Source organism: Arachis ipaensis, chromosome B04 (assembly GCF_000816755.2).
Source record: "Arachis ipaensis cultivar K30076 chromosome B04, Araip1.1, whole genome shotgun sequence".
NCBI classification, from domain to species: Eukaryota; Viridiplantae; Streptophyta; class Magnoliopsida; order Fabales; family Fabaceae; genus Arachis; species Arachis ipaensis.
In genome coordinates this window covers 130,701,591-130,723,870 of record NC_029788.2, presented here as the reverse complement: position 1 = coordinate 130,723,870, position 22,280 = coordinate 130,701,591, and the positions used below count along the sequence as shown (strand labels likewise).

The 22,280-nt window shown below is 35.4% G+C and overlaps 3 protein-coding genes and 2 non-coding genes across 6 annotated transcripts; 3 read left to right on the top strand and 2 right to left on the bottom strand.

The window, feature by feature from the left end:
- Window positions 291-363, top strand: TRNAE-CUC. Its single transcript has one exon. It is a non-coding gene; the product is annotated as a tRNA-Glu (tRNA).
- Window positions 650-721, bottom strand: TRNAE-UUC. The gene has a single exon. It is a non-coding gene; the product is annotated as a tRNA-Glu (tRNA).
- Window positions 2,133-6,854, top strand: LOC107635543 (translation initiation factor eIF-2B subunit delta; the record flags this gene model as incomplete). The annotated part of the gene is given in 7 exon segments (XM_016339038.2): window positions 2,133-3,012; window positions 3,695-3,841; window positions 4,212-4,561; window positions 5,223-5,967; window positions 6,049-6,145; window positions 6,222-6,276; window positions 6,424-6,854. Coding segments are annotated over 7 exon segments (1,974 nt in total). The 3' UTR covers window positions 6,487-6,854.
- LOC107635542 (protein CROWDED NUCLEI 1) lies at window positions 10,143-15,992 on the top strand. The gene is made up of 8 exons (XM_016339037.2): window positions 10,143-10,673; window positions 11,251-11,460; window positions 11,648-11,901; window positions 12,013-12,283; window positions 12,379-12,462; window positions 12,794-14,913; window positions 15,037-15,202; window positions 15,313-15,992. Exons 1-8 carry the CDS (start codon window positions 10,476-10,478, stop codon window positions 15,586-15,588), a joined length of 3,579 nt encoding a protein of 1,192 aa, XP_016194523.1. The 5' UTR covers window positions 10,143-10,475; the 3' UTR covers window positions 15,589-15,992.
- Window positions 16,752-21,090, bottom strand: LOC107637395 (probable disease resistance protein At4g27220). 2 transcript variants are annotated; one of them, XM_016340814.2, is made up of 3 exons: window positions 20,661-21,090; window positions 20,258-20,359; window positions 16,752-19,780 (listed from the first exon to the last, which is right to left on the bottom strand). In XM_016340814.2, the coding sequence occupies exons 1-3, from the start codon at window positions 20,887-20,889 to the stop codon at window positions 17,016-17,018; spliced, it is 3,096 nt and encodes a 1,031-aa protein (XP_016196300.1). In that variant the 5' UTR covers window positions 20,890-21,090; the 3' UTR covers window positions 16,752-17,015. The 2 variants fall into 2 exon arrangements, with proteins under 2 accessions (XP_016196300.1, XP_020977807.1); XM_021122148.1 differs by lacking the exon at window positions 20,258-20,359.

The window sequence follows — 22,280 nt, the reverse complement described above, 5'->3', positions numbered from 1 at the left end:
TTGGGTATTTCAAAACATTGATAATTATTATATGAACTTGAGATAGTAATAATTTTAGCACAATATTGTGGGGATAATAGTGTATGATGATTCGCTAAAGTAACTAATAAATAATCTTACTATATATGCTCTAAAATTGTTATTCTTATTAATTCCCTATTGAGCTCTTAGAAGATATTATTATTAATAGTTAGATGTTTTAAGTCAAATGTTCTTTTGTCAAGATTTAATAACAAAGAAATATAGAACTGACAAGATCAAAATGCTTTGTCACAATACTAAATCAGCAATCCGTTGTAGTCTAGTTGGTCAGGATATTCGGCTCTCATCCGAAAGACCCGGGTTCAAGTCCCGGCAACGGAATCTTTCATTTTTCAAACCTTTTTGAGTCTGTGACTGTTCCTAGAACTCTTCCGGTCTGAATCAATTCCAATGGCAAATGAAAATTTGATGCCATTTTTATATGCTTTTCTGTAAAGCATAGGAAAAACATTATGAAATTGAAGGATGAAGGGAACTTAGCTGATCATAGAATGATATATGATAAAACCAAGGCACTTGTCATAGTCTCATTTCATCATTCAGTTAATTATAAGTTTGACAGCATCAGAATTCAGAAGTAATTAATTGAAAGAGAAAAAAACAAAATTTCCGTTGCCGGGAATCGAACCCGGGTCTCCTGGGTGAAAGCCAGATATCCTAACCGCTGGACGACAACGGAATTGATGTTAGATTTCTACTTATATACTTATTCACAGGATCAGCCTAAATTATGAGAGTTTAATCATTCTTTATTTCCATTCTGACGGGGATGAGAGTTTATCTTAACAATAACTTAAAGAGTAAATATTTTTTTGACTTTTGTTTTTTTGAAAATTGATAAGCTGTTCCTTAACACTTTTTAAATAATAAATTGATCCTTGTTTATTTTTTTTATTAGACACATCAATTTTTTTGTGGCCAATAAATGGATGTTAATATGTCTAACAAAAAAAATAGACAAAAGTCAATTTGTCTAACGAAAAAATTAATGTGTCTAATGAAAGAAAATAAAAATAGATAGAAATCAATTTATTATTTTTTAAACGTTAAAAAATGATTTATCAATTTTTAAAAAAGATAAAGACTAAAAAAATTATTTACTCTATCTTAAATGGAGTGATGACAAAGAATTAACATTGGAGAGAAAAAAAAAAGCAAATTAGATTTGAAATGAATTTAAAATAAACTAAACGTATAGCTTTGTTTAAATGATTATTATTATTATTACTACTATTTACTTTATAAGTGAGGATAAGGATAGTGGTAGTTCAATTATAATTCAGATAAGGTAAGGATTTAATTTTATACACAGAGCACTTGAAAGTACTGTGTACTATAAACTCCTGTGTAAGCGTGTTATGTGTAGTACGAATTGTACAGATACTTGCAAAATATCAGTCTCCTCTCTAAAACTAAAACCATTGAAATTATTCAATTTAACGAGTTAAGAGTCAGGTATAAAGTGGTGAAAAAAAGGAATCCATTAAAACAAAATTGTTTCCACTTTCCACAGCATCGGAAAAAGGAATCTATATTGTTTTTCTTTCAATTCTAAGAGTTAAAAAAAATAAAAAAGAAAAATATTGTTTTTCTTGTATAAAAGAAAATTTATCTATAAAGTTGTATTGAATTTAATTATGGTTTAATTATTCTATTGGTCCTTATAGTTTTGCGAAATTTTTAATTATGTTTCTATATTTTTTTCTTTTTAATTGAGTTTTTGCACCAATTTTTTTTAATTAGGTCCCTACATTTTTTTTTCTTTTATTTAGGTCCTTATACCAATTCCTTTTTTTTTTAATTGAGTTCCTATAAAATTAGGCTAATTACTATTAAGAGGGACTTAATTAAAAAAAAATAGTACATAGATCCAATTAAAAAGAAAAAAAAGTATAAAGACCTAATTGAAAATTTCACGAAACTATAAGAACTAAAATAGTAATTAAACCTTTAATTATTGTATTCTATACAAAAGTCGGTAAAGCATGCTTTTTTTTTTATCAAAGATATGAGACTCGAGTCCGCAATCTCTTAATTGAGTATGAGAGACTATACCATTTGAACTATTACTCATTGACGGTAAAGTATTTACCTCCAATTGAGATTTTCGAAAATTAACGATAACATGGAAGAAAATATAGCTGGAGAGTGAGAGTGAGATGAGATGCAGAGAAAACTGATAAACTCTATCAACTCAAACCTGCAAAAGCATCAAACAAAGGGAAAAAAAATATTCATATAATAATCTTTTTTTTTTCCTCATTCATTTTCACCTTTTCGGCTGCGCACTCTGAGTCACATTCAATCCGAAAACAAAATTTCACAGAAAAACAAAAACAAAATAATCCAAACTCGAAAAACCCCAAAACAATGCTCTGCTCGTTCTTCTTCTCTGTTCAAAAACCCTAACATCTTTCACTTCCTCACTCTTTTTTCTGTTTAATCAATCACCAATGGACACGCGCCGAGCTCCACGCGCCGTCATTGACCCCAAGGTTCGAAAGGTCGGGTTCTTTGCTCCACCAGAACTCTCACAATCGGGTCTTCCCGACCCGATCTCCCTTCCTTCCTCTTCCCTCTCTCCCGTCATGATCCCTCCGCCGCGCCACTCGTCGGAAAATCTCCTTCACCATGCTCGGCCGCTGGCGCCGACTGTGCCAGGTGCATCTTCTGTTTCCATCGAGGGTTCCGTTGTTGCTGGCGGGAGCTACGGGAGCTCGTCGGAGCTCTTTCCAGCTCCGATGTCTCCGGCGTCGTCTTCGTACTCTTCCAGCAGGTTCGTTGGCGGTGGTGACGGAGATTACTGCTTGAATGGAGCTGCGGTGGCTTCGCCTGGTCGCGGCGGAGGGAAGGCGGCGACTTCGTTCCCTCGTGGCGGATTCGAGTCGCCGGCGGTGAAGGCTAGCAGCGTTCCGGCGAGCGGATTGACTACGGTTTCGGTGGTGAATGATTCCTCCCTAGGGATTCGCGGTTAGGTTTTGCTTCTCTTGTTTAGTTTTGGTTATTCCGTTGTTTGACTTTGAATTGAATTTAAGTGGAGAATTTATGTGATTTTGAATTTGAAGTCATTAAGTGCTGTTTGTTGAGTGAATTGAAGGGTAGAATTTATACGCTTTGAATATGAATCTAATTTGAATTGAAGTGGAGGGTTCATGTTTGAATATGAGTCTTATTTTAAGTGCTTTTTGTGTTGTGAATTTACAGGCTTTTTAAATTTGAGCTTCATTTAAATGTTTTTTGTACTACTAGTGAGAATTCAAGTGGAGAATTATGTGCTTTGAGTATGAAGATCATTTTATTGTTTGCCCTATGAAGGTTGGATTGTTGAACCGCAATTTAAGAGGATAGATTGAGTTTTGTGTCGGCACATGGGAAGCTATAACTATCCTATACGTGAAATTGGTGTTGACTTTAATTCGTCTTGATAGTACGTGTTTGGTTTTAAAAGTTGATTTTGAAAATTTTCATTTTCTTTTTTGTCGAACTTGCTTCTTGTTAATTATGGATGGCATCAAATGTTACTCTCTCTCTGGTTCCCTTTGTGGTATTTTTTCGTTTTCTAATTTTTCTTTCTTTCTTGCATATATGACTTTGTTTAGAAATCAAATCACTTTGTTAGTCCTTTTCTTATTCCTTCCTTAATCACCTCTAGGAAGAGAGAAAGCAGATAATGGAGGAGGATCGGCATTGGAAGCGAAAGACCAAGCTACCAATTCAAAGCAGAAGAAAGATAAGACCACAAAAGCTGAAAGACGTGCTCTTCAAGAAGCACAACGAGCTGCAAAGGCTGCTGCAAAAGGTATTAGCAATTATTATGCCCTACTTTGATTAGAACTATTGCATGTTTAGTTGTGATCATCACACCAATTCTAAAAAATCTTTTATTTTTTAAGTTTTTGTGAACAAAGAAATGACATTTGATTATTGATTTTATGTCTATCTTCGAGCTCTTCCATTGGAAATGCCATACAATTTTGTTATTTGGACCTAGTATAATCTTCAGATTAGACCCACCCGGCAAAAACTCAATTTCTCTATTAACACTACTTTCAACAAGTTTAAATTGGGAACTTGTGACTTGTTTTCATGAAATTTCTTTTTCCAATGAACAGTTGCCTGCTCATTATTATGTTATTCAGTTATTATATAATGTCTTATTGTCTTATTAGCTGAAGGAAATAAGGCATCTGGAACTGTAACTTCTGGGACTGCAAAACCAGCTAAGGCCATAAAGCCCCCACACAAAGTAGATAATTCTTCAGTTGCAGTGTCCGAGAAGAAGGGATGTGATCGTCCACCAGAAAAGGATAGAAAGAAAGATGTTCCTCAACCACGCATGCAATATGATGATGAAAGCAGAGTGGAGAAAGCTAAACGGCGTGCTGTGGTAAAACAAACAGAAGCTAGGAACAGAGTTGAGTTGTTCAGGCATTTGCCACAGTATGAACATGGGAGTCTTCTTCCAGATCTTGAGGCGAAGTTTTTCCAGCTTGATACTGTGCATCCTGCAGTTTATAAGGTGGCTATCTTATTTCCTTGTTGTGTCTTGTTACAATCATTCTTGTTATACAGCCAGGAGTCATCATTTCACAATATCTGTGATGTTCATGGCTTCATGCTCATGACTCAATTGTGAAATAATGCCACAGGATAAGTTGATGTTCCTTACCCTGGGATCCCTTCTTGTCCTGATGAAGGAGTTGACAAACCCATATAGGCCTATCGTAAAGTTCAAAATCAGTTCTTTGTTGCAACGTAGAAATAAAACAGTTTTAAATGTTCAGCAGATTAGACGTCATTGCCGATATCGTGCAGCAAAACTTTTCGTGTTTAAATCAATCACTTGAAATGGTTTAGTTTCATATAGCTTTAGATAATTAATTGCTAATTATTTAACACAGGTTCAGCACTTAATTCTCTTTAAACTTTTTCTAAGTTTTTTGCTTAATTTTTCATCATTGATTGTTGGGCGTTCAATTTGATAAAACACCTGACTTAAAGTCACTTGTATTATTATATTATATTGTTATACCTGCAGTGTATTTTCTTGCCTATACTATCTGCAACTAAGAAGTTCATTGTGAATGGTGTCAAAATTGTATAATACTGAGATACTATGAGCCATATTGTAAAAATTCTATGGTTATTCCCTTAACCATGGTAGTCTTTATGATTATCAGGCGGGTTTGCAGTATCTGTCTGGCAATATATCTGGCAGTAATGCTCGTTGCATTGCAATGCTTCAAGCATTTCAAGATGCCATCAGAGACTACCGAGTTCCACCGGAGAAGACTTTTGTGAGAGACTTAACAGCAAAAATAAGTAGCTATGTTTCATTCCTCATTGAGTGTCGGCCTCTTTGTATCAGTATGGGAAATGCAATAAAATTTCTTAAAACTCGAATTGCTAAACTACCTTTGACACTGTCTGAGTCAGAATCAAAAGCTTCTCTCCACTCAGATATTGAGCGTTTTATAAATGAGAAGATTATACTTGCTGACAAGGTGATAGTTAAGCACGCAGTCACAAAAATAAGAGATGGTGATGTTCTTCTTACTTATGGATTGTCATCGGCTGTTGAAATGATACTGTTACATGCACATAAGTTGGGAAAACAGTTTCGAGTTATAATAGTTGATTCTCGTCCACAGCTTAGAGGAAAAATTTTGCTTCGGAGGTTGGTGGAGAAAGGTCTTAGCTGTACATACACTCAAATAAATGCACTTTCCTACATAATGCATGAAGTCACTCGTGTGTTTTTGGGTGCTTCATCAGTTTTGTCTAATGGGACAGTTTATTCAGGAGTTGGGACTGCATGTGTTGCAATGATTGCTCATTCGTTTCGTGTCCCTGTTTTAGTATGTTGTGAGGCTTATAAATTTAGTGAAAGGGTACAACTTGATTCAATATGCTCAAATGAACTCGGTATGTAAACAGTCACAAACTATGAGGATCTATTATTTCCTTGTCTGAAAGAATGTTAATGTTTATTGGATTTTCTTTCAGGTGATCCAGAAGTCATTTCCAAGGTTCTGGGTAGAGAGGATGTCAACTACTTGGATGGTTGGGCCAATACTGAAAATCTGCAACTACTAAATTTGATGTAAGCACCTTCAGATAATACATAACAGACCACCGAAAATGTTCACTGACTTTGATTTTCTTTAAATTGATGCCAGTTATGATGCAACTCCTTCAGATTATATTTCAATGATAGTCACAGATTATGGCATGGTAAGTGGTTTTATCCAATGAAGGTTATAGATGTGGACCTTGTCCTAGGCAAACCTTGTGTGCATAGATTGTTTGTCCCTTTTATAAGGGACACTAGCATTTGCATATTCTTCACTATAGGTCATGATTGTTTACAATTGTTGGCAGGTCCCACCAACAAGTGTTCCTGTAATTGTAAGAGAATATAGGAGAGAACAGCTGTGGATATAAATAATGCAAATGCGGATCATCTCAAGTTTATGGGCGCTGAAATCCCCATGTAGCAGCCTGGCAGCAATAAAATTTGAGAAGATTGTTGTATTGCATCTTTCTGTGTATTAGTATTTTCTCATCTTTGAATAATGTAGTGAGCCACTTTCTTGTTCTGAAATTTTGTGCCCTTGTTGGCATTGGCCTGTCGCAGTGAAGAGTGCGAATTGTCGTCTCTCCAGACAGATTTTAATTTTGCCACGAATCCTCACATGAACAGTTCGTTTTTTTACCTTGTAACGGTTCTTCAAATTTTGGATAGTTGTTCAGTCACAATTTTGGGGGTTAGTTAATCCTTGTCCCTTATATTGTTGCTGTATTTATATTTACTGCTGCCCCATTAGGTTGATATAATTTGAACCCATGATTTTCTTCTTTTCTCAACTTTTGCATTATCCTGATGTATATAGCATGAATTCAAACAAAGTTTCATTACCATCTCCAGAAGTTGACAACTACAAGTGCGTCTTGTAAGCTTGTGCCACCGCAAGTATTTTATCCTAAATAGGGAATTTCATTGAAAATAAAGACGCCATAGAAAAAGAGAGGTCGGTTACATCTGAACTACAGTGGCCCACCTGTGCAAAGAGAGGTGATACTGCAAATCCTAACCACTGTGTCATAGTGATCAATGAACTTAACCAACTCAGCATCTTTTGCATTTGTTCTCCCAGCCAAAGGATCTGTATATCGTCGTTGTTAAGACTTATGACAGCTAAGTATTAAAATGCAGTCCAAGTGTTAAATGTTCGAAGTTAAGGCAAGTGGTAGCCACAATTGTTTAGCGTCCAACTTCATTTGATTATTTAAATAGAGAATTTGGTTGGATGTGCGTGGAGTGTGTGGCTATGCGGGCATGTTTCACATTCAAACTTTGTTCATTTACAAAAGGTATTAGCGGAAAAAGAAGAGGTGAAAGACAGAGGAAGATCTAAGAAGACCCATCCATGAGGTGATCAAATGAGATCTATATGTAAATAGTTTTTCTGTAGATATGATATATGATAGAGCACAATGATGTCGTTTGATTCATGTAGCTGATCCCATTTAGTGGGACAAAACTTTGTTGTTATTGTTATTGTAGTATTAGCGGAAAAAGAAGGTTAGGAAACTAATACTTTTTAATGTGAAAAAATTGGAGAATTGGATAATATTGACTTAAATGTAAGATAAATATAAAGAACAAATGTTGACTATTTAAGACAATCTAAACTTCAGGATTGTACATAATACAATTGCTGATATAAGTTGTATTAAGGATTTAGAAACATGGCTAAGTGGTCAAATGAATTTTGACTTTGGAGATATACCCTAAGGTAGCGTTTGGTGGAGATACAGAGACCGAAAGACTAAGACTGAGAGGCAGAGACTAAGAGACAGGGATTGAAATAAATCTCAGTATTCTATTTGGTGCAAAATGGGAGACAGGAATTGAAACAATATTGATACTCTAATTTAATTTGCACAAAGGGTAAAATTAGAATTAATTAATTGAAATGAAAGTATTTTAGATATAAAATGTTATTAAAGTTTCAGTCTCCATCTCTAAAAATTTCAGTCTCCTGTGTCCCTACTTTTTGGAGGTACTGAAATACTGAAATTTTAGAGACAGAGATAGAAATTTTAGTACCAGTCTCTGAATTAACAAATACGATACTGAGTCTCAGTCTCTCAGTCTCTGTCTCAGTACCTCAAAACAAACGCTACCTAAATCTATGTAGGATGATTAGTATTAAACACGTGTTTAATAGGTTTCGCTATTTGTATTAGAGAATTTTCCAGTTGTTAATTGTTAATTGTTTATATATAAATATAACTGGTAAAAGAATGAAGTCATTCCGATTCTCCATAACGAATCAAGAGAAACCACCAGAATTAAACAATCAATGGTACACGAAACAAATCCAATACTATTTTACTTTAATAAAGTTTGGCATATTTGCGGATTTTATGTAGATCAGATGAAATGAAATGCGAAAATAATAATAATAACAAATTAATAATCATGCTAATATATTATTATTATTAGTCTACCTGAATATGAAAAGCCAAGGATTATTAGTCTAAGGAATTAATCCTTTCATCGTTCTGAAAAGCCATGGAGGAGGAACATCTAAATTTTAGAAAATTTTTCATAGGTTGAATAATCCTTGAAACAAATTAAAACTTTTTGAGAGTAAACTTGGCAGTTACATTTCTACCTGTTCATGCTCAACTTACAAGGCACCGCCTTCAAACCATCACAATCGGTCATGTTCTCATTCATATATCCTTTGTACTTTCTTTTTTTCTTTTTGGATAAACTTTAATTTTCCAATAAAAATCCAATGAATATCGCTGACAAAGATTATTATAAATCACGACTCCAAACTTAAACTAATTTCTAGTCTTAGTCAAAGATACCTCAAAGTGGATTAAGAGAGTACCTAAATGTTTAGACATAATAGGTTGCATTACATCACAATCCATACCACAACCAAAATTGATCTTGTTTAACCTTTTTCATTTGTTGTCTTTCCTTGTGCCAAAGTCCTTATATTATTATTATAGTTAGTTAATAATTAACATTATTGTTATTACTATTACAAATGTTTATATTTCATTTATTCCTATGTTATAGTGTTTCACAACCAACAAACGACAGAAAAAGGTCATAGTTTTTTGTTCCTAAAGTATCCTAGACACTATTTAGATAGATAGAGTGACCAAAGAGTCCTTAAGTGAAAAATTAAACTCAACATAATGATTAAGAACAAATGCGACAAAAGCGATGCTTATCTTGAAACACCCTCAACTCAATTGGGCACTTTCCTAGTTAACAGCACTCATACACCGTGGCATTCTCAATTCAATATCAAATGGCATATTCTCCAAAATCCAAACACCTAATATCACTTTTACCGAAATACCCCTTGAGTCCCAACTTTACTAATCGTATTTCTGTATTTATAAGGAAAATGTTTTCAAACTAGTAAATAACATACAATTCAAACTACAATATCACATTTTAAAAAAAAAATTATATATATAAAAGAAAAGTAGCATCTTAAATATAAAACAAAAGCACCCTTGATTACTTTTATTTTATGGTCGTAATCAAAGTACTTAAATTATGATTCAAATTCTTAGTCAACATATAACTTTTGACTTTTTTAAATGAATAATTCTAAAATTTTAAACTCAAAATATCAAAGAGTGATGAATCAAATTTTTCTATTTCAAATTTCTTTCAATTTTGGTATATATTTTAAGAAAGGAAACTTAACTGAAATAGAATTTTATTTTAATATACCATTTTCATTCAACAAATGAATGAAAATCATCTTGGAGATGATCATTTAAACCATAGTTAATATAAAAATTAATTAGTGTACGAGAAGATTCAAGTTAATACAGCTGCAACGTTAGTCCTCTTTATTCCTTACATTCTACCAACCATGGGCAAAACGGTCAAACCAGTGAACACCCACGAGAGCCCACGTTCCAAACTCATAAAGCAACCTTCCGAATTCCCCAGATTACCCTCCCCTTAGTTCCACAACCATTAAGAGAAAAGGCTACTCCAGTAATTTCAACTCCTTGACCCCAAAATAAAACTATTAAAATAAAATCAAAGAACGTGAGCGATCCGCGCAAAAAGCAAAGACACCAAAGAAAGTGAAGGAAGAAGAAGAGAGAGAGTGTGTGTAAGAAAGAGAGAGAGAAAGAACCGTTTGAGCATTTTTGAGACGTTATCGGACTTCAAATCCACAATTCGCCGGAATTTGGGACCAACGGTTGGAGTCCGGGGACTTAGGGTTTTCTTCCTTCTATTCACAAAGTGCTTTTCTTTCTAATTTGTTAGGGTTTTCGCTACTTCGAATTAGAGAAATTCTTCGGAGATTCTTCTTCTTCGATGGAATTCGGTGTGTGAGGTTTCGGATTCTCGGTGGGAGAGTGAGGGTTTGGTGATGTTTACGCCGCAGAGGGCGTGGCCGGGCTGGTCCCTCACCCCCGGTAAGAGTGGGGCGCGTGGAACCGGGTCTGGTTCGGCTCCGAGTTCCGGTGAGGGTGGCGCTTCAAAGGGTAAAGGTTTGGCTTTTGGTGAGAATGGCGCGAGCTTGGATCGAGAGGCTTTGGCTGAGAGGATTTCCAGCCTCGAGAAGGAGGTAAATATATTTTTTTTAAACTTCTGCTTATGATTTTTTAGATTGTTTAATTGTTTTTCACTGTTCCGAGTTATTATTCGTTATCACTTTTTTGCTGATGTAGCCTAGTATGTGTGTTTTAGTAATTTAAAAATTTGTTTACTTTGAAGTTTTGGATAAGACTAGGAGAGAGGATGGATACTTGAGGGGGGAAGTACTATTTTATAAATTAAGAGAGTTATTCCAGTGTAAACCGGATTCAGGCTGTTTCGTGAAATTTCAACCTACTTTTTGGGTTCTGAAATTTTAACTTTGGTTTTGGGTTGGCAGCTTGTTATGTTGTCCAAAGAACTAGTCTTGTGGCAATTTAGCTCTCAAGTCTGTCTTTGTCTTGTGGGTATTAGTTCATAAAGCTTTCTAATGTCCCTTTTCCAGTGTTTTCTTCTTTACTTTCTTCCAATTTTGCCACTGCTTAAGGAAATTGGATTTTGGTCAAATGTCCACTTTTATCTATATGTAGTAGTGTACACTGCTTCTTGTTCATGGTAACTTTGGTTAATTTTCTTTTAGCTAATTTGTTTTCTTTTTTGGGGGCCAGCTTTACGAGTATCAATATAATATGGGGCTTCTCTTGATTGAGAAAAAAGAGTGGAACTCTAAGTATAATGAGCTGAATCAAGATTTGGCAGAAGTGAAGGATGCTCTTGAAAGAGAAAAATCTGCTCATTTAATTGCCATCTCTGAGGCAGAGAAGCGGGAAGAGCATCTGAGGAAGGCCTTGGGTGTTGAGAAAGAATGTGTGCTTGATGTAAGTTTTTTTTAATTATTATATAAATACTTGTATTACTGTTAATTTCTTCTTTTTCAAAATAAAGAAAAGCATGATTCATATATTAAAGCTTATTTGTGGAACCCATGATTATTCTTTTCTTATTTTATTAATTAACAATTAACAATTGCTGCTTGCTAATATGTAAAACTTTTTGCATAAACAGCTAGAGAAGGCTGTGCGAGAAATGCGTTCAGAGCATGCAAATATTAAATTTTCTGCAGAGTCAAAGTTAGCGGAAGCAAATGCATTGGTTGCTAGCATTGAAGAGAAATCTTTAGAAGTGGAAGCCAGGTTGCGCTCTGCTGATGCCAAACTTGCAGAAATAAGCAGAAAGAGTTCAGAGATTGACAGAAAATCACACGATCTTGAGTCTCAAGAAGCTTTGCTTCGAAGGGATCGCTTATCTCTGATTGCAGAGTATTCCTGTTAACTCTAAACTATTTGTTCTTAAAAGGTTTTACTGTTTTCTTATTGTGATATGTAGCTGTACTTCTTGTTTATAATGCATTATGATTTGATTTGCAACAGGCAAGAAGCACACGAGAGTACTTTATCAAAGCAGAGAGAGGACTTGCGAGAATGGGAAAAGAAATTGCAGGAGGGGGAAGAGAGGCTAGCCAAAGGTCAAAGAATTCTCAATGAAAGAGAACAGAGAGCTAATGAGAATGACAGGATATGCAGGCAGAAAGAGAAGGACCTTGAAGATGCACAGAAGAATATTGATGCTTCTAATTTAACCTTGAGAAATAAAGAAGATGATATGAACAAAAGGCTTGCAAATTTAACTGTAAAGGAGAAGGTAAATATTTGTGCCTCTGGTGATATTGTTTAACGTTACTTTTAATTCTGTCGTTGTGATTGAAATTTAAATCGGTCAATATCATTTTGGTGCAGGAGTGTGATTCTATTAAAGTAAATTTGGACATCAAGGAGAAGGAGTTATCCGCATGGGAGGAAGAACTCAGTGCAAGGGAAAATGTAAGCCTGTGTGCTTCCTATTTTCTTGTTATTTATCAAGTCTGGGACATTCAGGAGATGGGTATCCAATGGCTGTGTAAATTTCGTTTCCTAAAATAAGTTAGCATTCAACAAGCTATGACAACTAAAGTTTGCAGGCTGGTTGTGTTGTGATTATTTTTTTGGTCTGCTTTCGAATGGTCTTATGATTGGAACAGAAGTGTCTAATTGTTAACTACTCATAATATCATTGTGTTGTTGGGAGCATCATTGCTTAGATGGCACACATGCATTTGTTATTACTGCTTTACATTTCGTTCTTTTGCTAACCGCAGTCTGATCTATTTTGCAGGTTGAGATTCAGAAGCGTCTTGATGAACACAATGCCATTCTTGAGGTAAAGAAGCAGGAGTTTGAATTGGAATTAGAGGAGAAAAGAAAATCCTTTGAAGATGGATTGAAGAATAGATTGGTCGAATTGGAGAATAAAGAAGCTGAAATCAGCCATATGGAGGAGAAAGTTGCAAAACGTGAGCAGGCACTGGAAAAGAGAGCAGAAAAACTCAAGGAGAAAGAGAAAGAGTATGAACAGAAGTTAAAAGCTTTGAAGGAAAGGGAGAAATCTATTAAGGCTGAGGAAAACAACATGCAGAAGGAGAGACGGAAAATAGAAAATGAGAAAGAGGAATTGCTCAGTCTTAAGGCTGAAGTTGAAAAAATAAGGGCTAACAATGAAGAAGAGTTATCGAGGATAAATGAAGAGATAAATCGTCTTAAAGTCACTGATGAGGAGAGATCTGAATATTTGCGCTTGCAGTCACAATTGAAGCATGAAGCTGATCAGTACAGGCTGCAGAAAGAACTGCTTCTGAAGGAAGCTGATGACCTGAGGCAACAAAAAGAGACTTTTGAAAGAGAATGGGATGAGCTGGATGTAAAAAGAGCTGATACTGAGAAAGAGCTAAAAGATGTGATTAAGCAGAAGGAAGAAATGTTAAAACTCCAACAACATGAAGAAGAGAAGTTAAAGAATGAGAAGCAGGCTGCACAGGATTATGTACAAAGGGAGTTGGAAACTATTAAGTTGGCCAAAGAGTCTTTTGCTGCTGAAATGGAGTTGGAGAAGTCAAGTCTGGCTGAGAAAGCTCAAAGTGAGAGAAGCCAAATGCTTCTGGATTTTGAGCTGCGAAAAAAAGAACTTGAAGCTGATATGCAGAATCAGTTTGAGCAGAAGGAAAAAGAATTCCTAGAGAGGAGGCAGTTATTTGAGGAAAAAAGAGAGAGTGAATTGAACAATATTAATTTCCTGAGAGAAGTGTCTAATAGAGAAATGGAGGAAATGAAACTTCAAAGAACTAAACTAGAGAAGGAGAAACGAGAAGCTGATGAGAGTAAAAATCATCTTGAAAGGCAAAGGATGGAGATGCAGGAGGATATAGATGTTCTTGTTGACCTTAATAGGAAGCTCAAAAGTCAGAGGGAACAATTTATTCTGGAGAGACGGCGTTTTATTGACTATGTTGAGAAATTTAGGAGTTGCCAAAACTGTGGGGAAATGATCTCTGAATTTGTGCTGTCTAATTTACAATCTTCGGATGACATTGAGAATATAGAGGTTCCTTCTCTCCCAAAATTGGCCGGGAATATTCAGGGTGGTTCTAATGTGAACTTGGCTGCTGCTTCAAGGCAAAATACTGATGCATCACCTGCTGCGGATCCAAAGTCGCCAGTTTCTGCACGCACAATTTCTTTTCTACGCAAATGCACTAACATTTTCAAGAAGTCCCCAATTAGAAAGAGAGAGTCTGAAGATGTTGAGAGCTTAAGAGATGTGGTTGATTTGACTGTGGAGGAAAATGATGAAGATTCACAACAGAGAATTCCCGGCACTGAAAATGAAGCTGAGTTGTCATTTGCTATTGTAAATGATTCTTTTGATGCTGGAAGGGTACAATCTGGCAATGAAGTTGCTGAGGCTGAGGTCAACCATGAACCATCAATTGATAATCAGAGTAATATCAACAGTAAGGCACCCGAAGATTCCCAGCCCCCTGAAGAAAACTTTGAGCAGCAGAAACCTCGCAAAGGTGGGAGGAAAGTAAAGCGTACACAAACGGTGAAAGCTGTTCTCAAAGAGGCTAAGGCTATACTTGGTGACTCAAAAGCTGCTGAGGCTGTACCTGGGGAATCTGTGGATGATCATGAGTCGGAGTTACCAAATGGAAATGCTGAGGATTCTGCCAACACGAATTCTGAACACCTGAAACCATCCACTAGAAGGACGCAAGTGAACACACGGAAGCGAAATCGAGCTCAGACATCTCAAACTGTTGGTGGGCATGATGGTGCTGCCAGTGAAGGACAGTCTGACAGCATAGTAGCAGCGCAAAACAAAAGGAGGCGACAGAAGACTGCTGCTCCGCCTGTACAAGCTGCTGCTGGAACTAGATATAATCTGAGGCGATCAAAGGCGTAAGTACCTTTTTAGCTCATTTAGATCCATAATCTTTTATTCTATTATTACAGGTGATTGTTGCTTAATGGTTATTGGATTTTCTGTCCTCTGACTTGGATGTGTGCGCTGAATTTTTATAGTGGAGCAACAACCTCATCCGTTAGAGCAATGTCTGGGGCTGGCACAGAAAGTGAGAGAGAGGTTGATCGTGTAAAAGATGCAGATGAAGGAATTGTAAACTCAAAACCTTCTTCACATTCAGTAGATGTTACTAATGAGAACGGTGGAAGCATACATGTTGAACAGGTAAGCTTTTAGTATAGCAATTTGAACATGCACATTCATGGTGTTATTTTTCATCAAACTTTGATATGTTCGGTTCCGGAGGTTGAAAGTGCAAGTTGTTATGTCTTCAGTCTGAGAGAATTGTGGAGAAAGAGGATGTTTATAATGAGACAACAAGGGAATTTACGAACAATATGGCCTTGAGCGAAGAGGTGAATGGAACAACGGATAATGTGGAGGAACATGATGCCGAGAATAGGAGCGAATCCCACAGCCAAGATGCCATTGGCGAGGAGGACGAGGATGAGGATGTGGATGTGGATGATGAAGACTACCAGCCGCAACCGGGTGAAGCTTCAATAGGTAAGAAGATTGGTATGTCGATTTTGAAGTTTCTGACTACATAATTATACACCATCTTCATGAGAATGGAGGTTTGGTGTGTTGTCTTTTGACCCTCATCGACTTTAGGAAATGATGTCGGAAGTCACCTTGTATTAACAAATTGTTGGATGTAGATCCCAGTTATAACCACCGGGACACATAGGAGGAGCGGTAATTGAGTGTCATGTTTAGCTTCTTTTTTAATTAATGTTGTGATGAATATTCGGACCCTCTGGTATTTGTTGATAATTGTAGGCATTCGGATAGTGTAGCTTCAAGTATTAGTAGAGATTGGAATCATAGCTACCTCCCAATGGAAATTGATTGTATTCAAATGTTTTGTATTTCTGTCGTTTAATTTCCTGCTGTTTGATTTGTTTGAATCTCATGACGATGTCTTGGTATTAATATTGTTCTGTTAGTCTCATGTCATATGCCGTTAATGAATGTTTATAATTTTTTCAATCAAAATTGAAATATCAAGAATATTTTGCTTGTTTTAAAAATTAAAAGGAATAAGTTCGGTCTTATACTCATGGACATGGTATTAACTTTCAGAATGTGTGTAAAACTCACAAGTCATGTATTAAGTAAATTATGCTTCAAAATAATACAAGTAATAGAGAGAGCTCGGTGAAGCAATAAGAGTGCAATAAACAAATTAAGGAGCTTACATTGTCACAATCCAATTCGGCAGGAAAAAAAAAATAAATAGAATTTCTCATAATATATATATTTAACATAAATTTAGCATATTTACAAAAAATTATAATTTGGTGTTTACAGCATAATATAATTCAATAGGTCTATATATAAAACAAACTATTTTAAGTCCATGATTTTTCGATTGCTACAAGCAGATTCAAAAAAGTGTATCAATGTAATTCAAAAAAGTGTATCAATGTAATTCTTCGTGTATTTTCTGTTACAGGAACTCAATACTGTTAGTGACATAACATATTAAAATGATATCGTAAAGGTTTTGACATTAAAAAAGGTATTAAACGATGTCGTTTGTGGGTTATGAGAAGAAACCCTTGTTATCTTGTTTTGAATATTTAAACTAAATTTGTTAAATATAGTTTTTTCTATATTGGGTATTAAATTAGTATTGTTACCTTGATTTGAATATTTAAATTTGTTATAAAAAATTTAAATGGACTAGATTTATTAGAAAACCAAACACTCAAATTGAAAATGTTCACAACCTAACACACATGTTGATGTTGGACACAAATTTCAAACAGGGCTACACCTTAGTCAATAGAACACATGATAACGAAAAACAAAAGATGCAAGCCCAAAGGCAAATAAGTCAAACCCAAAATGTCGTTCGGCCCACTTTCAGTGACGGAGCCCCAGCAGAAGTTATTCCACTACAAGCAGAATATAGAAATCATTATGTTACCTCTGTACCATAGAAGAGACCTTACCAGAGCCCAAAAGAAAGTCATGTGGAAGAAGTAAATGATGATGATGAGACTTGAAATGGAGACCGACTTTCTAACTTGGGACACAAAGCGATCTCCAATTTCGGCAATGATTCAGAGATTATAATTCCTTTGCACACAGTCTCTAACATTGGCAAGTCATACAACTCGAGTGAGGTTAAGTTGGGGAGTGTAATGATGGTGGAAGCAGCATCATCACTATCAGCACCACTGCTACTCGCTGCAAATATTTCTCTCAATGAATTACATCTCTCTACAGTTAATGTCTGCAGGTTTTGAAGTTGGGGCAATAACCCTGCTGTTACCAACGTTTCTATCCCATTGCATAATGAGATCTCCAAGTGCCTGAGTTGAGAGAAGACGGCATTTGGTTTGAGAGATTGTGTTGTTGTATCAGTAGCACCAACATCCTCTTTACAAATGACTGTTAAGCTCTCCAAACTGTAAAGCTGCAAGGATTGAAGGTTGTTGAGATTACTGCAAAAGGAACAATTACCAAATGAACAAAGCACGCTCTTCATTTCTGTGCATCTCTCAATTTCAATGTTGTCCAAAGAAGAAGGAGTAATATTTGACAGAGCATCACATAAACTTTTCCAACGCGGATTACATTCAATAGAGATATTGGTAAGATCTTTTGGCAGCAAATGAGGGGATTCTTCGCAATCTAATAAATGTACAATTTGGTGGTCGTCACCACTTGGACTAAAACGATAATCAGATTCAAAAATCCATTCAGAGTTATCGATACTACCCAAATAGAGAAGATAAGATTTGGGTGCAGAACCTGTGTTCCATATACCTGCCACAAAATTGTGATAGCTTTTGATGTCATTAAAGCCACCCAGAAAATATTCAAGTGTGGTCAGCCCTTGTACATCCTCTATTTCCACATTTGACAGAGTTGCGTCGAAGAGATTCAGATATTGCAAATTGGTCAGACCACACAGCACCCTCCCTGATTCCAACCTCAACTTTTTATTGTAAGATAGATCAAGCCATCTCAAGTTTGTCAGCATTTCCAAGCCTAATACTACCTCAACTTGAGTGTGTGAAATTACCAACCTTGACAATTTTTGAAGCCTTCCCAATGGAGGCACCTTTGCCAGAGCACTACATCCATCAAGCAGTAGAGAAACAAGACAAGTCAAGTCCGACAGGGAATCCGGCAGAGAGGTTAAACTGCCATTTTGAGATAGGTCAAGTATTGCTAGAGATTTCATGTGTGTGAAGAAGCAGTCTGGGATGCTACTGATGCAATTATTACTCAGAATCAAGGTGGATAATCTTGGACAGTTGGGTGATATACCCGCTGGGATTTCTTTTATCCTGTTTCTATCCAAAGAAACCAACTCCAAATCAGCAGTCCATTCATGCACGTGAGGTATTCCTGTTAATTCTTTACCACATCTAACTATCAACCTCTGAGATTCTTTCAATATATGACATGCCATATTTCTTACTGAATTCTGTATATTCCGAAAACGAAGCAATAATGAATGGTCTTCAAGTTCACTGAATATAGTATGGCCTTCATCAAAAATTGCGTCTAATCTCCTCCTTCCATTTATGGCTCCACTGTCAACCAGATTCATTATTATTTTGTCATCCTTCCAGAACTCAGAGTATAATGCACATTGCAAGAAACTATTTTGCATGGATTTATGTGTTAAGTTATCATAGCTCGCTTTTAATACTTGAAATACCTCTTCTTCCATCTCTCCCCCCATCTCCCCTCGCTTAAGTTTATTCAACGCATGTCTCCACTGGTGAATGTTATCAACGCCTTTCATGGTTCTAGCCATTACACTGATTGCAAGCGGTAAACCACCGCATTCCCTTGCAATATTCCATGCATTAGGAGGTGAGTGTGTTTTGTGATATTCACCAAGTCTTAAAAGAAATAACTCCAAACATTCCCCGTGAGAGAGAGGATACATTGTTATTATATTACTTGTGGGGCAATCCATTTGTCGAAGCACATGTTTCAACCTACTTGTGGGGCAATCCATTTGTCGAAGCACATGTTTCAACCTACTTGTTATAATCAATTTAGAACCATTGATTCTACAAGGAGGGATTCCCACCTTTTTCAGGTCAAGAAATTTCCAAACATCATCCAAAATAAGCACCCATTTTCCTTTCTCTGATAATGCGGATGACAAATGTGCTGCTCTTGTTCTCTCATCATCATCTCCATTAAGCTTTGCACCAATTCTTCTGGCAATGTCTTCTTGAAGCTTTGAAATGCTGTATTCACGAGACACCGTGACCCAAATAACGCAGTTGAAAGTTCCTTTCCTTATGATTTGAGTTTCCATATAAGTTGCAAGACATGTTTTACCCACCCCTCCCATTCCATGTATCCCAATCATAAAGACTTCCTCGTCTCCAACAAGTTTCTGCATGCTCTTAACTTTTCTCTCGAAATCTTCACCAACAAATTCATTTGACAACACCACAGGCTTTTCTTTCTTAAGCTCGATCACTTGTGCAGTTAATTGTTGTATTTGTGTGAGATAGTGTGGATAGTTTTCATTGAAATAATGAACTGCTCCCATCGCAAGATTCAAGCAATTAGCAACTTTGTTTCTCAATTCTTGTAGTTCATTCAACCAATCATCAACTTGTGTCTTGCTCTGCTTGCCCTCAGACTTGAGCCACTCTAACTCTCCCTTAATGTCGTCTTCTTCAAGAGTTAAATCATGCAGCAGTTCTTTTAACTTTTTAATCTCATTGTTGCTTTGGGCCACTGCTGCTGACCCTATTAAGTAAAGTTCAAATTTCAAACGCACATAAAAAATTTATCATATGAACTTCTAATTCAATGTGAACTTTGTATAAAAATAAAACATATACAAATAAAACTATAAAAATCTATTCACCCATACTAAACTTACTTAGAATTACATCATTGAATTCTAACTTTTATATCCTAAGTAAATATGATTTACCAATCAAATTATGATGAGATTAAGATTAAACCAAATCTATAATTATTGTGCCAAGTTTAATTTATCGATCAAAACTCTCTAACAAAATGTCACTTCACTTTCTAAATCTAGATTTATACATACCATCTCCCTTTGTTGTTTATGCTTGAGAATTTAACTGGAATTTAACTAATATATAGTTACATAGATATACACACTTTTGAGATCTCCAATTAGATTTCTCAAATTATGGTGGAAGAAACAGAAATCTGGTTAATGCTGAATTGATGGGAGGAAGGGGTACTTACCTCCAGGCAAGTTGATGGGTTGACTAATAATATTAATTGAATGCTGCATTAAACCTCCAAAGAAGGCATCAACTATTTCATGGTCATCATCTTCAGCAGCCACTTAATTGGTACAAACATGATGAGACAGGAAAAGATCCAGTCAAGACTTTTATACTTCAACACAAGTAGTTGGTAAAAACAAAACTAAAGCAATGACAGATAGATACATAACTATTTATAGATCAGAAATAATCATTAATGTTTCTCCTCTTTTCAATTTATACTTTTGGAACAACTAATTAATTCATAATGTAGTATCTTTGAGTGTACGAAGAAACATATATAAAGTATTCAATCGCTTAAATCCATGATGAATCAACTTAAAATAATTTCAAGAAACTATCACAGTATTATAAATTACCTTCCCCTGGATTCAATCGATTTGCAGTTTGTTGTGATTGTGGTTGTAAATGATTATCATCCGGTGAAGCAGAGCATATAGAGATACCTTTACCGGGAATCCGATCGACATGAGCTTTAATTCGAGAAACACCTCCACTGAACTGACGTCCACAGCGGTTGCACTTCCACGTTCCGTCTGCCTCTTTTGTAACTTGATTCCAGTAACGTTCTTCCTTCGGTCTCCCCATACCTGCTACTGTAACCGCTGCATTTTTTTCTTGAACCAATGCTAATTAACTCTCTTAGAACAACAAAGTAAGTACACTCAATAATTCATAAGTGTAACTTTTTCTTTATTTAGTAAAAGACTAAAAGCTTGATTAGTGAACTTAAGGCAGGCCTTTCTTTCACGATGCTAGCTACTACCCCTCCAGACTAGAAAATTGATATTTCAACCATGGATATATGCATATAGATATGATCAATTAACTCTTAATAACTTATAAGAGACAGTACTTATTAATTAGGTTGGAAATGCACTACGATATTTAAAATTGTTAAACCAAGTTTTTTATTTGAGTAATGCTACACATCTAAATCTTTTAAAAGTTAATTTTTTTTCGTTACCAAACATTTTTGAACTAAATTTAACAAAGTTAAACAATAAGATTTAGAATAATAATATTAACTATTTTTTTATTTTATTACATCAACTTAATTAGACTTGGATACCTAGCATTATTCTTTTCATTTATTATGTTATTAGGGAAACATTTAACAGCAGGCTGCCTTGGGGCCTCGGCTGCTAGCAAATATAATATTATTAGATTAGATTTGTTATGAACTCTTCTACCCTCACAAACGTCAAAACTTAATACTGTCCACTGTATATGAATATAAATTTTATTATTTTATATCTACAGCTAAAGATGTTTAAATTCACCATCTTGTATATAGTAACAAATTATTAGATGTAGATCTCAGTTATAACCACCGGGGCACATAAGAGGAGATTGAGTATCACGTTTAGCTTCTTTTTTAATTAATAATGTTGTGATGAATATTCGGAACCTCTGGTATTTGTCGATAATTATAGGCGTTGGGATAGTGTATAGCTCCAAGGTTTAGTAGAGATTGGAATTGTAGCTTCCTCTCAATGGAAATTGATTGTATTCAAATGTTTGTATTTCTGTAATTAAATTTCTTGCTTTTTGATTTAATTTGTTTGAATCTCGTGTTTTCGTATTAATATTGTTCTCTGCTATACTCATGATCTTGACTTTCATAATTTGTGTAGAACTCACAAAAAGTCGATGTATGAAGCTTAAAATAATACAAGTGCAGTAGTATAGAGTACGTAGTGTTCTAGCTGGTAGAGTGCAATAAGCATATTAAGGAGTTTACAAATTCCATAACTACAACTTTTATTTCAAAGGAAACATTTTAGTAGTGGTATTCAGTTATTCACACTGCAAGACATTATAATTAAACCAAAAATTTACAATTCAATAATTTCTATGAATTTAAAAGCACGAGTATCATATGTAACAAAAAGACATTGCTACTGTTGATATGATTTTATATATGATGAGTAAATTACTAAATCAGCCAAATTGGTAGTAGAAATATTTTAGTGCTA

Coding starts and splice junctions, on each gene's coding strand:
- LOC107637395 (XM_016340814.2), bottom strand. CDS start 20,889: ATGGGGAGACCGAAGGAAGAACGTTACTGGAATCAAGTTACAAAAGAG. Junction 20,360..20,660: donor TCGATTGAATCCAGGGGAAG/GTAATTTATAAT, acceptor GTACCAATTAAG/TGGCTGCTGAAGATGATGAC. Junction 19,781..20,257: donor ACCCATCAACTTGCCTGGAG/GTAAGTACCCCT, acceptor TTTACTTAATAG/GGTCAGCAGCAGTGGCCCAA.
- LOC107635542 (XM_016339037.2), top strand. CDS start 10,476: ATGTTTACGCCGCAGAGGGCGTGGCCGGGCTGGTCCCTCACCCCCGGT. Junction 11,902..12,012: donor CGCTTATCTCTGATTGCAGA/GTATTCCTGTTA, acceptor GATTTGCAACAG/GCAAGAAGCACACGAGAGTA. Junction 12,463..12,793: donor AACTCAGTGCAAGGGAAAAT/GTAAGCCTGTGT, acceptor TCTATTTTGCAG/GTTGAGATTCAGAAGCGTCT.